Source organism: Pinus tabuliformis, chromosome 2_1, assembly GCF_031772625.1.
Source record: "Pinus tabuliformis cultivar Carrire ecotype Pingquan chromosome 2_1, CPIR1, whole genome shotgun sequence".
Classification (NCBI taxonomy): domain Eukaryota; kingdom Viridiplantae; phylum Streptophyta; class Pinopsida; order Pinales; family Pinaceae; genus Pinus; species Pinus tabuliformis.
In genome coordinates, this window is record NC_142299.1 from 398,144,192 (window position 1) to 398,164,735 (window position 20,544).

General features: G+C 39.1%; 1 protein-coding gene across 3 annotated transcripts in view; it reads left to right on the forward strand.

Moving 5' to 3' along the window:
* The window catches only part of LOC149200527 (ubiquitin-conjugating enzyme E2 enzyme activator PEX22-like), a 248,526-nt gene that overhangs the window by 156,317 nt on the left and 71,665 nt on the right, over positions 1–20,544 (forward strand). For 2 of the 3 annotated variants that reach the window (XM_089402761.1, XM_089402760.1), the window contains exons 4-5: positions 8,421–8,477; positions 8,562–8,663. The exons of the other annotated variant lie outside the window; for it this stretch is intronic. In XM_089402761.1, coding sequence (XP_089258887.1) covers positions 8,421–8,477; positions 8,562–8,663 — 159 coding nt within the window. The remainder of the gene's footprint in view (positions 1–8,420; positions 8,478–8,561; positions 8,664–20,544) is intronic. 3 annotated transcript variants of the gene reach the window in all.

A 20,544-nucleotide genomic window follows, 5' to 3' on the forward strand; every position in this document is an offset into this window, starting at 1 on the left:
GATTCCGGTTCATGGAATTTTCATATCAATACCCTTTGCTCATTACAAGCCCTATTAACATATTCCCCACCTAGGTCCACACTTGTCTATTGGGTCCACAAGGAGTTAGCATCCCCTTCCCCTTGTCGACACTTTGGGTTTGGCCTGGAAATGATGCCTTGGGAGGTTGATGCAAGAAAAAAGGATTAAAAGCAAAAATGGTCACAAGCAAGAACCAAAAAGAACAGAAAATTATAAAATGCAAAAGATGGCCGGGACACACAAAAACCACATGGGCAAAAACCAAGCATGAGCTCTACCCCTTCATCTATGGCCATCACTCGATTCCTAGCGCCAACTGTCCCCTACGTCATTATGGAAAGGAATCCTTGTATGTCCCAAATCCTGGTGGGCAATGAACTGCCCCACCTTGAGGGGATGATAAATGCTGCCACATCATACAAAGCATGCTCTTATCTTGAGAGCTTTGAGTAGTAATACAAAAGAAAAATCAGTAAAATGCAAAAGGCATAAGAGGGGTGGAAAAACCGAGGCCAGGGTAACTCATGCATCCACGTATGCTCTCTTCTCACATTTTTACACCTATGGTGTGGGATTCCCTCATCATAACTACCCTTGTACCATGGCATGTGGCTTGGAGCCTTCCCTTTTCCCCCACTCCGTTCCATCACTATTTCACATGACACCTACCATTTGAAGGATGTACCTTGGACGTGTCATTCCCTTAGGGGTTGAAACCACCTAATAGGGTCCTTCATTAGCCACTCCTACCTAGGGAGGTAACACTGTTACATGACCAAATCCCTGAACTTGGAAGAGAAACCCCATTTGAAGTATTAATTTTCCCATGAATAACAAGTTTGTTTCACTTAGATGCATAATGTTTAACTTACCTAATGGGTGAAAGGTGCAGCACTGGACATTATGTGGGATTGTAGGTGGGTTTTCATCTTGGACTTGGCCTCCCTATACGGGATCCAAGCCCTCCAAAGGATCATGATGGCATTTGTACGATGAGCGTTAAGAGCCATGGGCCTCCATTCATGCAGAGCATTGATTGCCACACCATGGGCTTCTTCAACACCACTATTAGCTTATTCGTTGCCACAGTTATTCAAGTTGATGATGCACTTGGACTAGAATGCCTTGATTGGCTACACATTGCACCCGATACTTGACAACTGATCTAAGGCTTAGAGGAGGTTGTGTCATTTCTAGAGACACATGGGAAGGCATGTATTATCCCTTGAGCCCTCTTTGATGGAGCATGGGCATGAGTTTGAGCCACATGGAGACCCATGAGACCCATTTTGGAGCCCCAAGCCCAAAATAGGGGCCCCGGAGATGTTTTGCAGCATAATAAGGAGATGATCCTCTTGATCATGATTTTAGAGGCCCTCTACCAAAGATCCAACAAAAGAGGCCTCAACACTAGCCTTGGAAAGCATTTCGCATGGATGATGTCATCCCTATGTGGGCTAGAGAGAGAAAAAATAATGATTAATTGTTAAGCTATCTTGGTTGGCTTGTAACCAAGGGTCTTTCTATCATTTTGTTGTGTTTTAGGGGCTTGTTCATTAGGAGTTCGAATTGATAGCCCTTTTGTAAATAGATGAGACCTACTCTCATCTCGAACCTTCACTCTTTGGATTTTCGAACGACGACTCGGGTTGGGGGCTGTGACTCTGATCCCTGACCTCTCCGTTCTAGCTGTCTCCCAACAACACATTATGGGGGGTAGTCCCTATGGAAATGTGAAGATGAAAGACAAGTTGGCAACCAACAAGTCCAGGAGACATGATTGAGTGGCCTAGCTACTTGGTTAAATTTAGCAAGGTTAAAAGATTAGATTAGATTGAGTTGTGAGACTAGTGCCTTATGGGGTCAACTTCTTGCTTATTATTAATTAAATGCCAAGTAACTGGATATACAATGGCTGTTTAAGTGCTTCACTAACCTAAATGAAATGCAAATCCTAACAACTAGGTGAAAATGCAAAATCTTCGTTAATTTTAAGTCAGATGCCTATTCTAGGTGTAACCTTCCTCTTTAACTATTTTGGAACTAGTCTCTAGAGTAGGTTGTGGGATGGAAGCCAACGAGAAGCAAACAAAGACTTGATTAATGATACCTCTGCCTGTGTTCCAACCACTCGATGCCTCCGATGCTGCAGAGACTATGGCTTTGACGACTGCAAGGTCACCATGTTAACCACTAAAGAGGGTCTAAGTTCCTCAAGTTAAATTGAGAAAGGGTGGCTCTAAATGTCTATCAACCAAACTTATGATTGGAGGTAAATTATTAATGCAACTAGACTTAGAATGCAATGCAAGATGGATTGAGTGGTTCTTGGATTAAGATTGCTTAAGGTTTTAAGTACTTTAGTTATGATTAGCTTTTATGATAGAGTACTTAACAATAGATGGAAAGACAATCTTAACAACAAGAATGTGTCAAATTATCAAGTGCCAACACTCAACAATAGATCAATTCAACTTAAGACAAAATTATCTTCCACAAGATGCTTAACCAATGTCAATGATAGCAATATAGAGCACTTATCCACTTCAATGATTCAATATGGAATGCCAATGACAATTACTTGGGACAATTTGAAATCTTCCAAGATATTTCAACAAAGTAAATGCCAATGATGATTCCACAACAAGATTATTAATGGTCTTATGCCAATACTACTTACTGCCAATCAAGAAAGATAACTTGCTCAAGATGCCCAAAGAAGCTTGAATTATTCAATGCAATGAGATTTGAAATTAGAGTGCTTTAGTGAGTGTTGTTATTAGATGTGAACTTTTGAAACTTCAATCAACTCACAACAACAAATGTGTTAGTGCACTTTGAAACAATTAGAAACCAACTTGCTATAAAACCATGAAACGAGAACAATTATAATCAAGGAAATTTCTTAAGTTACTTATGTCCTGTCTCAATCACATTCAAATGAGCAATTATTAGGCCTTTAGGACAGAAGTAAGATTATGTATGACAACAATAGATAACTTATGAAAACAGTGAGCTACTAGTATGTCAAAATATGCCAAAATGCTTCTAGATGCCAAACCAAACTTGCCAATATGAAATTATGAGTTAACAAGCCTTCTTATGATGTAGTTTTCAGTATGATATCAGATCTGATCACACTTATTATGCAGAGATATCAGTCATGAAAACTTGAAGATTTATGCCAAACAATTAATGCCCAAGTTGCTTAGATGATGTGACAATGTGCTAGATATCTTACCAATCAATTTTATGCCTCTTAAATGTGTTTATCAGTGATATATCAGATTTGATTACTCTTATTACAGTCAGCAATAAACCATGAAACAAGCCTAATGATGAATGCCCAACTTAAGCAATTAACTCCCTAGTATGTTAGACAATTTATGAACTTGTTTTAAGCCAATTTAAATGATATTTTTCCACTGTTATGAAGTAATTATGACTGCTGTAATAAAACAGAGATGAGAGGATAAGGGTTAGAGGTCAAACCAAAGGCCTTAGGCCTAGAAAGAGCTTGCCAAACTTGCTCAAAATTTTCCAAGAGCTGGAACACCTGCAAACATCAAAATTCGAGCCAATTTCTCCTGCAAAACCCACCAATATTCAGTCCAAAAATCAAATGACCAACCAAAAGATGAATGAGGGCAAATTAGGGCCAAGGAAATGGCTAGGAAGAGGGATGAGCAAGCCTCTTAGAGGCTGCGGCTAAGGCCTAGGGGCCAAGAGGAGGACATAGGGGCAGAAAAAACAAGTGAAGGGAGGTCGAGGCAAGGAGAAGGCCTGCGGCCAGGCCTTAGAGGTCTAGATGGGCCCACGACAAGCATTAAAGGCTGCCGTTTAGGTGCAAGAGGGAAGGCCGAAGCCTTAGAGGCTTACGATCGGGCCTACAAATGCCTTCAAAGCCCACGACTAAGGGAAAAGGGAAGGCTGAGGCCTTTAGGGGCCTATGGCTAGCCTTAGAAGGCTGAAAAGGGCTGACGCAGGGGGCTAAGGAGGTTGGGCGGCTAGGAAAATGGAGGACGCTGGGCCTAGGAGCCCTGAAAAGCTTGAAACCCTTGGCCAAAAAAAATATTTTGCTTCAGATTTTCAATTTATGCAAAATTATTCAATTGCTGGCCCTGCGAAAATATGTAGAGGCTAGATCTTACCCTCAAGGGCCTAGATCTAGCTCTAATCTAGCAATTTTCCTTTGATCTCACCTACACAAATAAATTTACAATAGCCCAAAACCCCAATATATACAAAAATTCAAAATCCCAAAACCCCAGAAAACCCCAGCTGCAAAACAAGGGTTAGAAAATAAAATAATTTACAAATTAATTATACAAAATATATTTACAAAATATACAAGTGTACAATGCTTAGAAGAATTTTTGAGAATAAAATTTTTGTAAATTTTGACAATGGCTAGATGTATTTCGAAAAATAAATGCCAAACCACAACCTTAGCGAAGTTAGAAAATCATATAAAATATTCAGAATCCAAACATGGTTAGCCTGTGCCCACAGTTTGTGAACTTGGAGCCCAAGGGTTGGGGAACCTACAAACACTATATATTTTCTCAAGAATAAACCGTTAAAACATACAATTGGATCACCTAAGATAAGCCCAAAACTTAACAATAGAATGTTCCTATCCATCTACATTGAAATAACAATTCAATTAAATTTTGAAGCACAATATAGGAATTCTTGTACCCAACACATACCACAAATTAGTGAGAAAGACACCTGGAACTGCACCCCTATGTCTTTTATTATGATAATCAAAACATTCCCAGCGTGACAGTAGTTTCACATTAGCTTTTACAAAGTTACATTAGCCAAAGATCCCTTTTTTTGAGACACAAGTGACCTCTAATTTATAGATAAATCCTCCAAGTGGAAAATAACGACTAGTTGGCTTGATCCCCATCAAAATAATCTCGACCGTCGATAGATACTTGATCAACTTTTAATCTCTGCCATCGAAAATACATATTTTTGAGGAATTTTCAAATTTCTCATTAAACTCATTTTTTATTAGCTCAAAAATAAATATTTTGCTCCAATTTCGTAAAAAAATTGACTTTGACTCAACCACCAAAGCCCAAGGGTCCAAATTTTCTTGAAATTTCCAATATTCCCTTGGTGAGGGATCTCCAAAAATTAATTTCTTTAAGACCTATGAATTTTTCCACTTGGAGAATTTAATTTCTCTAACATTTTAATTTTTTGACTCTAATTAATTAAGCTTTTGGCTTAGGATTAATTTTATTTTGCCAGAAAAATGAATTAATTGACACTTGAGGGGATTAATTATTTTTCCACCTTCAAGTACTTTAGCCATTGTCTAAATATGAGGGACTATACACTAAAATATTTTTTACATAAGATTTTACAAAATTCAACCCTCAAAGGGGGAATATCCGTTTGTTATAGACCTTCAAAATACACACCCAATTCTGTGGCACAATACACTTTAGTAGACCAAGTGACTTGTAATAAAATAATTTAGCCAATTAGCTTAAATTATTCCCAAATCACTTTTACAAAAGACTCAACTAAAACACTAGGACTCATCTAAGACTTTGACGATAAATTCCACACTAGCTTTGGGGTGAGGCTGGAGGAAAAACTCTTCCGATCATTTGTATTTAGAAACACAGTTAAATCAGTGAGACGAAAAACCTCCTAGGATAAAATTTGTCGCCAAAATCGTAGGCTTACCTAGGTTGTTACTTAATAAAACTACCGTACTCGCATCATTTATATTACAATTTTGTAGAATGGGCTTAGAATGACATGAAAAACTGTTGGTTGATGATTTTGAACTTTGAAAAAATTCCTTCGAGCTCCTGGATCTTGCTTCCTTCAAATGTTGAAAAAATGGGTGCAACACGACCTATTGCTAAATTTAGACCTGCCATTTGTGAAGGATTTTTGGTGATTATGGATGCATTTTGATGCGTGGATAATTCTTGTCTCATTTTTGGAGCTTCTAAATGGCATTGTTATGGATAGATATATGCTTTTTCATGGTCAATTTATGATTTTGTTAATGTCTAATGCATGGAATAATGTCTCATGGTTAAATTTCGTGCCCTAATTCTGGAAATATTTTTCTAAAGTGTAACTATGGGGAATTTTTGCATTTTATCCTTGAAACTCCATTAACAAGTGTCTAAGAAGTATAAATATCTAAAGGGGGTCGCTCTAAGAAGTATAAATATCTAAAGGGGGTAGCTAGTGCTAATTCCTTTAGGTCTCCTTGAACAGTGAGTTGCCCATATCAAGATCTTTCATGACTCCAAACTTCCCAAGGGTCTAAGGCACTGGTCAATCTCCTTGGTGGTCACAAAACATAACTATTTTACTTCTCTTTTTTGCCCTCTTAAGGGTAAAGAGGCCCTAACTAGGGCTTGCGACAAATTTTAAGGGAGGCACTCTTTGGATAATCTAGGAGCCTAAACATCAAGTTGAGGTGTAGGACTACCTCCTCACAAAATTTGGTGGCATCCACATGGATTTCATCCATAAACTCGAAGGCTCTAGTTTTCACACCAGTAGCAACCCTAGTAGGCTAATCCTTCAACTTGGGGACTTTTTGAGGCAAAATTTTGGTACCTGGTGAAGTAAATCTATCGTTGCCTCTCCTTTCACCTACCTTGACTTTGGATGCACCTATATCTCGTGTTAAGCATTGATCCTAGGTTTTGTGTAGCCATTTTATCAAGGGTTTTTCGTGGAAAGTCTTATTAGCCTCTCCCTAGGCTCACACTTTTGTTGAACCTTTCCATTGAATGAGCTGCCTTACATCACTTTGAACCTATCACAAAGACAATACCACAAGTGAGTATTACTGGGACTCCTATCGGTGAAAAGCCAAGGAGAGTAGGGGACTTACGCTGTGGTGACAGTGGGCCTCTATCCTAGGTGTTGTTGTGCCCTCTAGCCTTGACCTCACAAGGCACCCCTTTCACAAGGCCTGATAGTTTGTGCAGCAACAAGTATAAATGAGGAACCTCTCATCTATGTATAGAGTGAGATTTAACATCTTTATAGTAAGATTTCATTATCTTATTTAATTCCGTAGATCTAGCCTAAGAAAACTAAATCTAACTAACTCTTAAATACATGTAATCTAACACATCATTAAAATAAAGTGGTCCAGCCACATGTACAATTAGAAGATAAGTAAAAGCCCCATAGGAGGGGTCTATCCATCCAAGAAGAGGAGAGATGGTTGATGGTGCTACGTCAAGCCTCCAAATGATCCCAAAATGGTGCAAATGGTCAATGTCCTCCATGGAAGATGGCTCAAAGAATGGTCCAATGCTTCAAGATACAGTAGAGTGGCCTCCCAAGTCAACCAACCTTCAATGCTCACCTTCTTTTTGTGCAACAACCACATGCAAAGAATGGACACTTAACCTTAGAGAGGGGGCATCATGAAAACATCTCCAAAAATCATTTGATACAATGGACAATACATCCAAACAGTGGCTTTGGGTCAAGGCACTCCATGAAGCTTGAGAGATGCTCCTATAATTCAAAGTTTGGGTCATTAAATCCCCATCCAACCAAATGAGGTCAAAATATAATGAGATTGATCCTCATTTCCAGCCCATCATTCTCCTAGATACGTCATCCAAGCCATGTCCATATCATCCAAGGCATACCAATAATGTGACACATCAGCCAGATCACCCTTCCAAGTCACCAAAGTACCTCAACAGCTGCGAGAAGTGCTGTAGGTGCAAATTGTTCCTCAGATAATGTGAAATTGAAAATCAGCTTCAAAATGACCAACAAGGAGAGCGCTCAATGATCCTCCACGTGGCATGCCAAAAGATGTCAACAAGTGCCCAAATAGCCCCAACAATGCTTTGGAGGTGTGACCAATGCCTCAGAATATGTGAAGTGCCTTGAACATTGTGAAATGCCTTGGGAAATGTGAAAGTACCCAAAAATTGGAATGCAACCAGACCATGAAGAGGGATATGCCATGCCACCAAACTGCTCTGTTCCACCAAAATTTTACTAGGGCACCCATGCTAAAAGTAGGGGTAACATACCCCATACGGATACTGTGGATTTGTCAAGATTTATAGTCATACCTGTAGCTTTACTAAATAACCTCAAATTTGTTTTGAACTTCTCAATTATCCTTTTAGTACTTTCATAGAAAATCAAAATATCATCCACAAACAAGTGATGTGTGATATTACAAGCTGGACCAATGCTTATTGCTTTGGAACTAGTGTGCAGGGTACAAAACCTTTGCTAATTAGTTTTGTGTTATTGTTCCTATTGCTACCTGTATTTCATCAAAGTAAGCTACACTGGAATAGCTTATAAAGTTTTGTTTAAGCTTACATTCTTTCATGTTTGTTTTTGCAATATGGTTCTTTCAGATCACATGCCAATTGCTGGGAGTGGTACTTGAGGAGCTAACCCCAGAAGAGTTGCAGGTGGAATGATACTTTGACACTCCATGTAGTTGGTTTAGGCTGCTGCACTGGTCTGAAATTGATAGAAATCAACTGTTGTAACAGGAGCATGCTGTTGTAAGGCCTTCTGTTGTGGAGATGCTCATGGAGATTGCCAAAGCTTGTGATCTTTATTTAATTGCAAGAGTTCTTGATGACAAAAGTGAGGTATAATAATAATAATAATAATAATACTCTCATACTTATTTGTTTTTCTATCTATAAATTGTTCTGATCTATTAACACTAGCATTTATTGACATATATCTTTGAATATTATAGATCAATCTCGGGTGAAATGGTTGCACAAGAATAACAAAATTCTCATGTTTTTGTAGAAAAATATATTTGGTTCTTGCACCTTGTCTATATCAATATATATAGGGGAGAGAATATTATTAAAAATCCATGGGGCCAATTGGTCCTTGGGACAAAAATATTGCATCTCACCATACCATTCCTGCATATAAATAAGAAAAATGGAACGTGACAAGAAAGAGAAGTGGAAGATAGATGATATACCCTATGCGGGTATCAGTGGAGGTGTTGTGCTACTTATTTGAGCATTGCCCCCTGGAGAGGGTCACTTGTTTCAGTTGGGTTGACTTACAACAACCTGTGCCTGAGGTGCATCATCCCTGCTTCCCTTTTCACTGTGTCCTCTACCGGTGAATCCAAAAACACTTTATCCCAAATGCTCTCTTCTAATGCTGATCACTTTCTAATGTGGCCGTATGCCTCACGGTGAAGTAGGAAGTGTTGCTCTGTCTCCACCTGTTCTTTTCACACTTGGCATGTTCTGCATTTCCGTTCCTCCTTTGGTTCCTTCCTTACTGTGCTGCGTTTTAATTTGTGTGAGTTTGTTCTTCATTAAACTAATTTTTTTTTTCTTCACAAAATGTTTATTTTAGATATTCTTGCAATTTGATTTCGCTTGTTGGGTTGAAGATTCCCAATGTAGTAGTGTTTTTTTCTTCATGTTTCCTTTCAATTTGCCATGTCTGTAACAAGCTTGCAGGGGGATTTCATTACTTATTTATGTAGCTCGCAACTCTTTCTATTGCAGTTAAGTGTTTTTTTTCTTTCTCTTGAAGACCTCTTTCCTGATTTTTCTGTTACCCTTATGGTGTCAATGTCTGTCAAACTTGGCCCATATAAAATCAAGTTTCCGATTGCTTCCACCTGTTTCTGCTAGAGGAATTTCATAAGTAGTTACAGTGTAAGAAAGGTTAGTACAATGTGTTTTTACACTCTCTATTTGGATCCATCTATTGTTTGATTTGCTTGGCACACATATTACATCCATACATCACTGTTGTCTGAAAAGGTACGCTCATCAATCCCCAATCCCATGCCTCTGCTGTCCTGCATCTAATTTGGAGTAATATTATAATAAGGTTGCCTTCCAATCACCTTGTAGTTGCTTCCTTGTGCATGTTTCTCAACTTAGCTCTTTGTTAAACACCAAGTTTAGGCATTGATATTTTGGGTGATCTCCAAAGGCTTCTTTTTGAAGTTGATATGAGCTTGATATGGCTTCTTTTTCAATGAAAATAGCACTAAATTGGTCTTGCCTATGTTGGTTTCCATAACTAGTTCCATGTAAAAAGTTAGTGTTGACAGATGCTCCTGTAGGCTGTTTAGTGTCCTTGCCATTAGGTGACTTCCTCTGCATATAGCAAAGAAATTTTATTATAAGGCCTCCTGTATTTACTTCTCCCCCTTTCTCATTGACCTAGTCTTCTGGTTTATCTATATTAGGCCAAACAATGTGGGAGAGAGGGGCAACTTCGTTTCCCTCCTACATCATTGCTGAAGCTCCTTGACAGTTGTTCCTCAGTTTTGATTTTGTTGCTAGCCCATTTGTAGTTTGTCTACTATTGGTATGCACTCGTCCAAAACACTTTTTTCCATGAGCCATCCCTTTAGTTTCTCTCATTGCACTGTGTCAAAGGGTTTACGAGGTCCACAAAATATCACCACAATTTCTCATATTTTGTGTCCCTTGTCTTTTCTATGATGTGCCCTAAAGTAAGGAAATGATCAATGTTGCAAGTGCTTTGCTTTGAAACCTATTTGTTACTTAGCTCTTTCCTTTGTCTTGTCTTATCACTCTCTGATTTTTCTTCCCATCATCTGCCAGTCAGCATGCAAATATTGCAATGATCATTATAGTTCTATAATTCCCTTGGTCACACTTTTCTCCTCCTTTGATGATGGGTTGCCATCATTAGTAGTTCCTGCTGTCTAGTTTTTGCAACTTTACATTTTTGGATCTTTACTGCTTGATTGTAGACTCTGAGATTCTTGCTGGTTGGGATTTTTCTTATAGGTCTTTTTTGACTTCTTTGCAATCACTGAACCAGGGGTTTACTATTAACTGTTGGAGACTCTCCTTTGCTTTTAGAATATGTTTATGTTCATGACTTGCTAGATTGGATAGATTTCAAATTCACAAGTCCTTCACACCTTTCATTGATATTTATTTCTTCTCTGAAAAGTCCTGGTCCTTCTATTCTTTTCCTAAATATTTCTTCATTCTATCTGTGGATATATACTGCATTCTGTGATATCAATGATTTACTTTGTTGCCTGCCCTTTGAGATCCCTCTTCGCCATTTGAGTTCCATGATTAAAGGGTCATACTTCAAGTTCATTTCTTTGTGACACTTAAGAGAGAGAGAGAGAGAGAGAGAGAGAGAGAGAGAGAGAGAGAGAGAGAGAGAGAGAGAGAGAGAGAGAGAGAGAGAGAGACTTAAGAGAGAGAGAGAGAGAGAGTTGGTTGTTCACTGAAATGTCTCCTAGTTATTACCGATGCAATTGTTCGTCAATATCTACTGATGTGCAACAAACGAAAAATATTATAGATAACATAAACATCTATTGAGACCACAATCGATAGTGAAGTTACAATTGGAAAGAGGACATTGTTATTCATGAAAAATTTGGGTTGTGTGTGTACTATATACAATATCAAACATGTCATTGTTGGAGAACTTGATATCTGACTTTACTTGGACTTGTGAAACCTTGTGTCTTGTTGATATTTCTAGGGCACAAGCTAGAACAATTTTCTTCAACATGATAACTACTTTTAATGATTTAATTTGCATTAATTCCACATAACATCATCAGTTAGTTATACAGAAGAAAATTTCAACCATTAAACATGAAAGAGCAATAGAAATCACTGTTACCGCTCAATTTAACATGGGTCCCAGGAGGGATTCCAAAAGGACTACAACTAAACCAAGTGGCAACAATGGGACAAGGACACACTGTCACCTAAGTCGATGCCCTGTGCTCTTTACGGACTTTCATCGATGGGAGGAGTCCAACTATGGTGGAAATCACTAGAATGATGAGGTCAGTAACAATGTACAATGTGCTTTCAAAAGCCCATTCACAGGAGAGGCTTAGATAATAGGTTGCTTGTCCTAGAAGCAAAAGAAGGGCTCTCCAAGAAAGGCTTGAGGGAAGGAGGCCTAGACCTAGGAATTAGAAATATCTCTAGACCCAAGATTCCTAAAGAAAAGAGGTTTCTAAGCGGCCTTGTGAAATAAGAAATGGTAGAGATGTGGGACCACAAAGAAGCCCAATGGGACCCAAACAAGACCTAGGGTTTCAGGTGAATCTTCAAACAAAAAGCCTAGGTCAAACAAAGGGGAAGAAGGGATCAAAAATAGATGAACTTGTTAGTTTATGTTGCATCAGATGTGTTCTAGCCTTGCAATTTTGTGGAGAGACTAGAATACATGATATCTCCAAAACCCATAAATCATTTATGGAAATTCTGCCTACAAATGACTTAATTAGATTATTAACCATTTTTAAAATATTTCCTAAGTCTAAACTTAGGGAATATGGTTAATTAATCAGTATTACTTAAGTCAAGGCGAGAATCATCTAGAAACTCACATGGATCGATCCAGAGATGATGCTAGCTATTGTTTAAGTTTTAATCTTGGTCGAGGGTGCTCCAACATAGGATTATAAAAGGAGATCAATGTGGTGATGGAGAACACACTTGAGCAGTTCGATTTCTGAGCAAATCGATTTCCAGAGTAGCAGTAGTCAATTATCGAAAGAGAGCTAGAGATCGAAGCAGTGAGAGAGGGGCAGAGACAGTGAAGTCAAAGGGAGGATTCCAGATCTGGTGAGTGCATTTGAAGAGAGGTAGAAGAGCCAGAGAGAGGTTGACGCTGGGGCAATGCAGTAGCCTATAGAGGCAGTTTTGATTATGCTGGGGAAAGCCGAGTTTTAGTGCTAGAAGCTGGACAAAGGTTCTGGAGGCCAGGAGAGACATTTTCCCAGACTAGATGACTTGAGGAAAGGTTGTTCCAGATAGAGTGCAAAAGGAACCGCACTTGGGCGACGCAGTAGCTGTGTAGAGGCAGTTTGGACGACTCCCTTGGAGTTGAGGTCAGAGCCTGGATTTTCTTGTGGGGTGAGGAAATTTCCTCGCTAGATTTTTGCCAGTGTTTTCTCTGCAGGATTTCCAGTATTCGACATCCAGATTGTACTAAGATTATTCCACTGCTGCTTAATAATAAAATCCTCATCTCCTGCACCGGTTTTCCCAAGTTGGGTTTTTCCGTGATTTTTGTCCAAAACTAACTATGTTATTTTTTATGTGTGTGTGCTAGCATTTCTTCCAACGTTTATTATTCCACAGTTTTATTTGTGTAGATTGCAGTGTGATTTATTTAGTATTTGCTGTAGCAAACAATGAATAAATTGTTAAATTAAATTAATAATTAGGAGAATAATTTCCAGTTGCTCCAAAAAGATTCTGGTTTGGAATTTTCACATGGTATTAGAATGCAATTGATCAGTCAGAGAGCTCAGAGGCGAAGAGAGAAGGAATTTTGTTGCTCATTGTGGGTAGTAGGCCGAAATTCCCAAGGGCAGCACAGTCATTCTGCCAGGAGGCCGAGTTGCTTGAGGAGGTTCGATTTTTCTAAGTGAGGGGTAGAAAAATTCGATCTTTCTAGATTGAGTGATTCCAGAGGCAGAGGGAGCAACTCAGATTTTTCGTTGGGCATATCTCTAGCTAGACGCAGTGGTTTTTGTAGCAGTTCACTAGAGCAGAGCCAACGTTGGTGGAAGGAAGAAGAGCACACACAGAGGGGAAATTTTCGCTAGGGAACTTCTAGTCTCAAGAAGTTCAATTTTTCCTTGCAGATCAACAATCGTTGTGTGTAGATCTTCTCACTCCAGAAGGGAGTGTGAATAGCAAAGCAACAAATGAGTAGAAGGAAAGAGGAGGTTTTTGACATTTTGTTGAGATGGCCATTGCTGGGCTTAGTTGAGACTTCCTACAAGTTGTCTATACTTTGTTGCATCCTCAAATTCTTTTCCTTCAGTGGATGTGAGCTTTAAGTTTTGTTCCATTGGAGTAGTCAAAGGATTGCACTCAGCCATGCCAAACATGTTCAACAGATCTCCAATGTACTTCTTTTGAGAGAGGAATATAAACTTCGGATGTTGAGTTACTTCAATACCAAGATAGTAGTGAACATACCCCAAGTCTGTCATTTCAAAACCTTTCCTCAATTCCTTCTTTATGGATGCAATATAGCTCTCATTGTTCCCTGTCATCAAAAGATCATCTACATACACCACAAGATATACAATTGTTTTGCCAACTTTCTTGACAAACAAAGTTGCATCATCAAGATCATAATGTTTGAAGTTGAGTTTCAGAAGATGCTTCGTTAACTTCTCATACTAGGCTCATGGTGCTTGCTTGAGGCCATACAAGGATTTTACAAGCTTGCATACTTTATGTTCTTGACCCTTCACAACAAATCCTTCTGGCTGGGACATAAAAACATTCTCTTTCATATCTCCATTCAAGAAAGCAATTTTTACATCCATTTGATGGACTTCTCAACCGTTCTGAGCTGCCACGGCAAAGAGTGTCTAGATGGTAGCCCAGTTTTCTTGGGGGAAAAAGTCTTCTCATAGTCAACCCCTTCCTTCTGTGCAAAAACTTTTGCCACAAGCTTGGTTTTGTGCTTGTCAAGTGAGCCATCAACTTTATACTTGTTAATGTAGACCCACTTGTAGCCTATTGGTTTGGTTCCCAATGGAGGATCAACCAGCTTCCAAGTGTCATTCTTTATCAAGGCATCATACTCTTTTTGCATCGCTTCTTTCCATTCATCATGAGAAGCGACTTCTTTGAAGGAAGTTGGTTCAAAATCTGAAGACAGATTTAGTTCACAATCATAAGAAACATCCATATCAATAGGTGAATCAGAATCGTCTACATCACCTCCATTTTGTCTGGTTGAATTGTTGAAGGAAATGTAACTAGGTTCGGTCTTCATAAATGTACTTTTGATATTTGTACTTATTCAAGAAAAGAAATATTATTTTTATAATATATGTCAATGAGTTTCTTGCTCATTGAAGTAGGTCTAGCACATGTCAAAGTGCTATAGGTGAGTCAAAGAGTCAAAAGAATTATGTTGAAGACCTTAAGGGCATGTTACCCGATGTATAAATATATATTAAAGTCAAATGGGAAAACCTCCAAGCAAAGTCAAGTCTATTGTATGCATTGGCACCATCAAGAAGTTCCTTCAAGCATGCTACACCACCATGGAAACTATTCGAAGTCTACTCAACAAATCAGCCTCCTAACAATCCTCAAGTTAGCCTACAAACAGTTGACAAGTTGGCCTAAATGGAGGGACAAACCTCTATATATGGAGGCTGTCCACTCCTCTATAACGCATTCAAGGATCTCTGAAATAAGCGAAGACAAGAAGCCGAGAGAAGGAAGGGAAGGGAAGTCTAAAGGGTCTCCAAAGGTACAACGAAGTAAGAAGGAAGGACAACGAAGGTGAAGGATTGTTTCTAGGGCTAGAAACAGTCACACGTGTGAGGAAGAGGAGGAGAAATTTGTGGGTATGATAGTAGGAACACGCAGTCCATTATTTGTGTGTTTGGGCTTGACACTAGGCTCACAAGGTCTCCCAAGACAAGCGAAAGGCCCTCTCACCCTAGCGAAGGAAGAAGGAAGAAATACCGAGCCTTAGAAGTCTATTCTAGGGCTTATTACAGTCACACATGCGAGTGAAGGAGGGCTGACTGCGGTCATCACAACAACACTATCACAACCACATATATCTCATTGTTTAGGGTTCAAACTAGGCCTACAAGGCCTCTCTCTCAAGCGTGGAAGAAGGGTATGCAAGCGAAGAAAGGAAGACAAGTCTAACATAGTTTTGTGAGGAGAATCACTCACACGTGCGAAGAATTAGGGCTGCATTGCTGCTGCCCTAAGTCTGCAACAGTTGCCAAAAGAAGTGCCGAAGGGAGGAAGACAAAGTGCTGCAAGAGGAAGTGATCTTGAAAGGACTTGACTTGTGCTTGGAGGATCTTCTAGTCAAGGGTCTAGGGTTTGGCATTGATCAATAGAAGCTTCAATAAGAGAAATTCACTAAAGGGTTTTCCTCTCAAGAGAAGAGAGGTTTTGGCCCTGACAGAGAGCCAACATCTTGTGTTCTTGTTTTTATGTTTTGGTAGTAGTTTGATGAAGTACACACATATGCACTAATAAGAATAAGAAGAAGAATAAGCTAATAAGGAAAAGTAAAAATACTCCACAAATTGTTATCAAAGTAACGAAGAATCACACTACACTACTTTGCCCTAGATTCTTCAACATGGTATTAGAGCTAAGGTGACACATCAAGGAAAGGGCAACTCAAGAACACTCATTAAGGAGAAGCATCTACAAAGTTGAAGCATCAAGCCTAGAAGTCTCAATCACTTCAAGAACAAGAAGGGTCTACAATCCATCATTCATCAAGGAGGTCTACAAAGCTAGAAGAAGAGCCTTACATAAAGGCACCTACAAAGAAGAGCAGATTGAAGCAGGACCTACATCAAGCTACAAGTCATCAAGCAAATCTCATCATCAAGCAAGTCCACTTGAAGAAGGCAACTTGAAGAACATCAAGATCCTAGGAAGGCAAGCCATCAAGTCTTCAAGGAGGAAGCAAATCCATTACATCTCAAAATCTATCAAGTAAGTACATGTCCCCTTTTGAATATACATCAATGTCTTTTTGCAAGGAAATCAAGGAAAGCAATAAATTGGTAGGTACAAATAACTTTCTTGCATGCAAGAAGAGGACTGATTTACTTCTCAAGGAGAATGAACTCCTAGAACATGTTAAAGGGAATATCACTATCCCTGCTAAGGAACAAACTCAAGCTTTAGCCAAGTACAATAAGGATGAGACAAGAGCTCAAAGGATTTTGATAGAATCAATCAAAGACTCTCTCATTCCCTATATCTTCACGTTTGAGACATCGAAAGAAATTTATAATAAGCTAGTAGAGCTATTCTCAGTCTCAACCATCGGAGAAGTAATATCTCTAAGGAATGAATTATATAAGATGAAGATAACAAAGGAAGGAATAGCTCCCTACTTCATGAAAATCTCTGAAATGAGAGATCAACTTCAAGAGCTTGGGGAAGTCATGTCTGACAGAGAGATGACAACTGTAGTACTCAATACTCTACCTGAGGAATGTGGAAACTTCACATCAAGCATATATGCCAAGAAGGAAGCAATCACTCTCAGTGAAATGTGGTCTCTATGCAGAACAAAGGAAACCAGACTTAAGGCAAAGGAAGATGAGGGATCAAAGGAGCAAGCATTTGCTACCATGGCCAAGAGAAAGGGTAAATTTGGCAAGTTTGGTCCACGAAGAACAAACAACAAAGACATGTCCAAAATCCAATGTTTTGGATGCCAAGAATATGGACACTACAAAAGGAATTGTCTTAAGCTTAATAAGGACAACAACAACAAAATAAAGAGGGAAGAAGCTCACATAACTCAAGAAGTGAAAAAAGAAGGAAAGAAGCAAAAGAAGGAAGATCCTCCGGATCTCTACTATGACTAGGTCAAACTCTTTACTTCTAGACTTCTTTCAAAGTTTTGAGTAGTATAGGAGCATGTAGGAATAGAATAAAATTGCATGGCTAGAAACATCCTCTAGAATCTAGAAGCATGATGTACATAGAGTTCTAGATACTCATGAAGATGTAGCATTTATGATAAGAACAAAAATGCATGAGTAGAAATATCTTCTAGAATATAGGAGCATGGTAGATATAGCTCAAGATATTCACGTAGAAGAAGCATACCTAGTATAGGACCTCATCCACGATGAAAGGAAAAATTGATCATGATTAAGAATCTTAGAAGACCTCCATCATCAAAAGAAAAGAAACATTTGCAAAGCAAGGATCTTTAAGATCCTATGATGGAATCTTCAAAAGAAGGTTCATGGACCAAAGCAAATGTCTCATTGGGAATCCCATTCATGGGATTCAAGAAAAGGGAGATATGCAGGCAAGCTAAGATGAAGCAAGAAGGGCCACACCAAAGGATGATCAAAGGAGAATCAAGATGAGGTATGTATGCATCAAAGATTAAGTCATGTTATCATTTGTATATTGTTGAGCCATGGGTATAGTTCTATAACATGATCATGTATGAAAGAATCTCTTTCACCAAGAACATGTTCAAAGGCATGTACTACGATGCAATAAAGGTCAACAAAAGAATATGCTCACATAAGGAGTATAAGATTGCTAACTATGAAGCAAGAAGAAATGTTGACTAGACCAGGAAGCAAGCAATGAAGAAATGCTCTCACAAGAAGCATAAGATGGTTGACCTATCTATCTAAGAAGGAGCAAATGAAGAAAGAGATCAAGCATGTGAAGAACACCATGATCATCGAGAATCACTATCTGACAAGATACTTTGAAGATATCTCCCGAAAGAAGGCAGGACAACTCTGACAAAGGAAGGAAGGACCCTTGACACCTATGAAGGCCTTGGAGATATAAAAGATGCAGATAACTGATTCTACTCTACAAAGATGTCGTGATGAAGAAGCCATCCAACAAAAGAAAAAGCAATGTTGAAGCAATATCAGGATGAAGTCATAATGGGCTACTAGGTCAAAGCATGTAAACAAGCAAGTACAATGAAGCATCCATGAGAAGAATATTCCGAAGCATGGACAAGATGACAAAGGAGTAGCCAAGATGACAAGAAAACCACTTTCCACGAAGGAAGCAAGACATGACAACCCAGGAAGCAAAGTGATCGATGGATGGTGCCCTACCTAGAAGAAGTTCGAACAAAGACTTCATGACATCAATGAAAGGAAGGAGATCAAGCAGCTAAAGGACCCCCGACGAAGAAGTTGCTGATGAATGAAAGAGTCCCTAATTAAGAGGGAACTCTAACAGGTCCCTGATCAAGAGGGAGTTTTGGATCACCCCTGATTACAAAGGAGTGACATTTGTGTTTTTCCATCTCATGGGTCATGCACTAGACTAGGACTAACAGCCGTAAGTCTAGATGAAGGCCATGAATGGAAATGTAGACACAAGATAGACACAACATTCTTGTCTTCACTTGGGAAGAAAGAATGGGAGGATTGGGTAATCATCTGACATCCGATACTCTTTGAGGATGTGTAGGGCATCCAAGACAAGAGTAGGCAAGAGGACCGATATTCTTTGAGGGCTGGGAACCCAAGATAAGAATAGTCCTAGAAGGTCATACTCAAAGAACACCCGGGTGGGTATGTACCTTGAGAGACAATGATGAAGGTGTCTATAAATCATTGGTCTTGCCAGCATTGTAGCTCATGGTCTCATAGAGAGATGGAGCTGTTAGTCAAGGCCTTGCACTATGACAATGTTGATGGATATGATGCTATAACAGATGGATTGCAAATCCGGTTTCTCTTATGTGAATTCTTCAAGATTGATAATAGCCAAACACCTTGCAATGTTGTATGAATACCTCCTTAGTTAAGAGGGAGTGTTGAAGGAAATGTAACTAGGTTCAGTCTTCATAAATGTACTTTTGATATTTGTACTTATTCAAGAAAATAATATTATTTTTATAATATATGTCAATGAGTTTCTTGTTCATTGAAGCAGGTCTAACACATGTCAAAGTGCTATAGGTGAGTCAAAGAGTCAAAAGAATTATGTTGAAGAACTTAAGGGCATGTTACACCATGTATAAATATATATTGAAGTCAAAGGGAAAACCTCCAAGCAAAGTCAAGTCTACTCCTATGCAATGGCACCATCAAGAAGCTCCTTCAAACATGCTACACCACCATGGAAATTATCTGAAGTCTGCTCAACAAATCAGCCTCCTAGCAGTCCTCAAGTTAGCCTACAAACAGCTGACAATTCGGCTTGCAAACAATTGACAAGTCGGCCTAAATGGAGGGACATACCTCTATATATAGAGGGTGTCCACTCCTCTATAACGCATTCAAGGATCTTTGAAATAAGTGAAGACAAGAAGTTGAGAGAAGGAAGGGAGGGGAATTCTAAAAGGTCTCCAAAGGTACAACGAAGTAAGAAGGAAGGACAACGAAGGTGAAGGATTGTTTCTAGGGCTAGAAACAGTCACACGTGCGAGGAAGAGGAGGAGAAATCTGCGGGTATGATAGCAGGAACAAGCAGTCCATTATTTTATGTTGTTTGGGCTTGACACTAGGCTCACAAGGTTTCCCAAGACAAGTGAAAGGTGTTAGAAAATTATATATTTCAGAGCAATGGAATACATAAAATATTGTAGAAATATAAACACAGAAAACGCATAAAACAAGAGAGACACAGATATACGTGGTTCACCCAGTTTGGGCTACGTCCACGGAGAAACATCTAGTCCTTCTTTTTATATTATCCAGCAAACTGAAGAGATACAACTTACAACAGATCCGCTGTAATTCCCTCTTCACTCTCAATCTCCTCTCTCTTCCTCACTCAGAATATAGATATACATAGACGCAATACAATTCCCTCATATATAGCGAGGGGGTTGCCTTCTAGGGCAAAAAGCCCTAAATTAAACATAACTTCTACCGTCAGATCTCTGCCTAATGAACGACCTAGATTGACTACGAAATTACAACATTTTACAAGGCAATTTTACATCTATTCTTAGCTTCGGGGGCGCTGCCCCCAATCCCCCTGC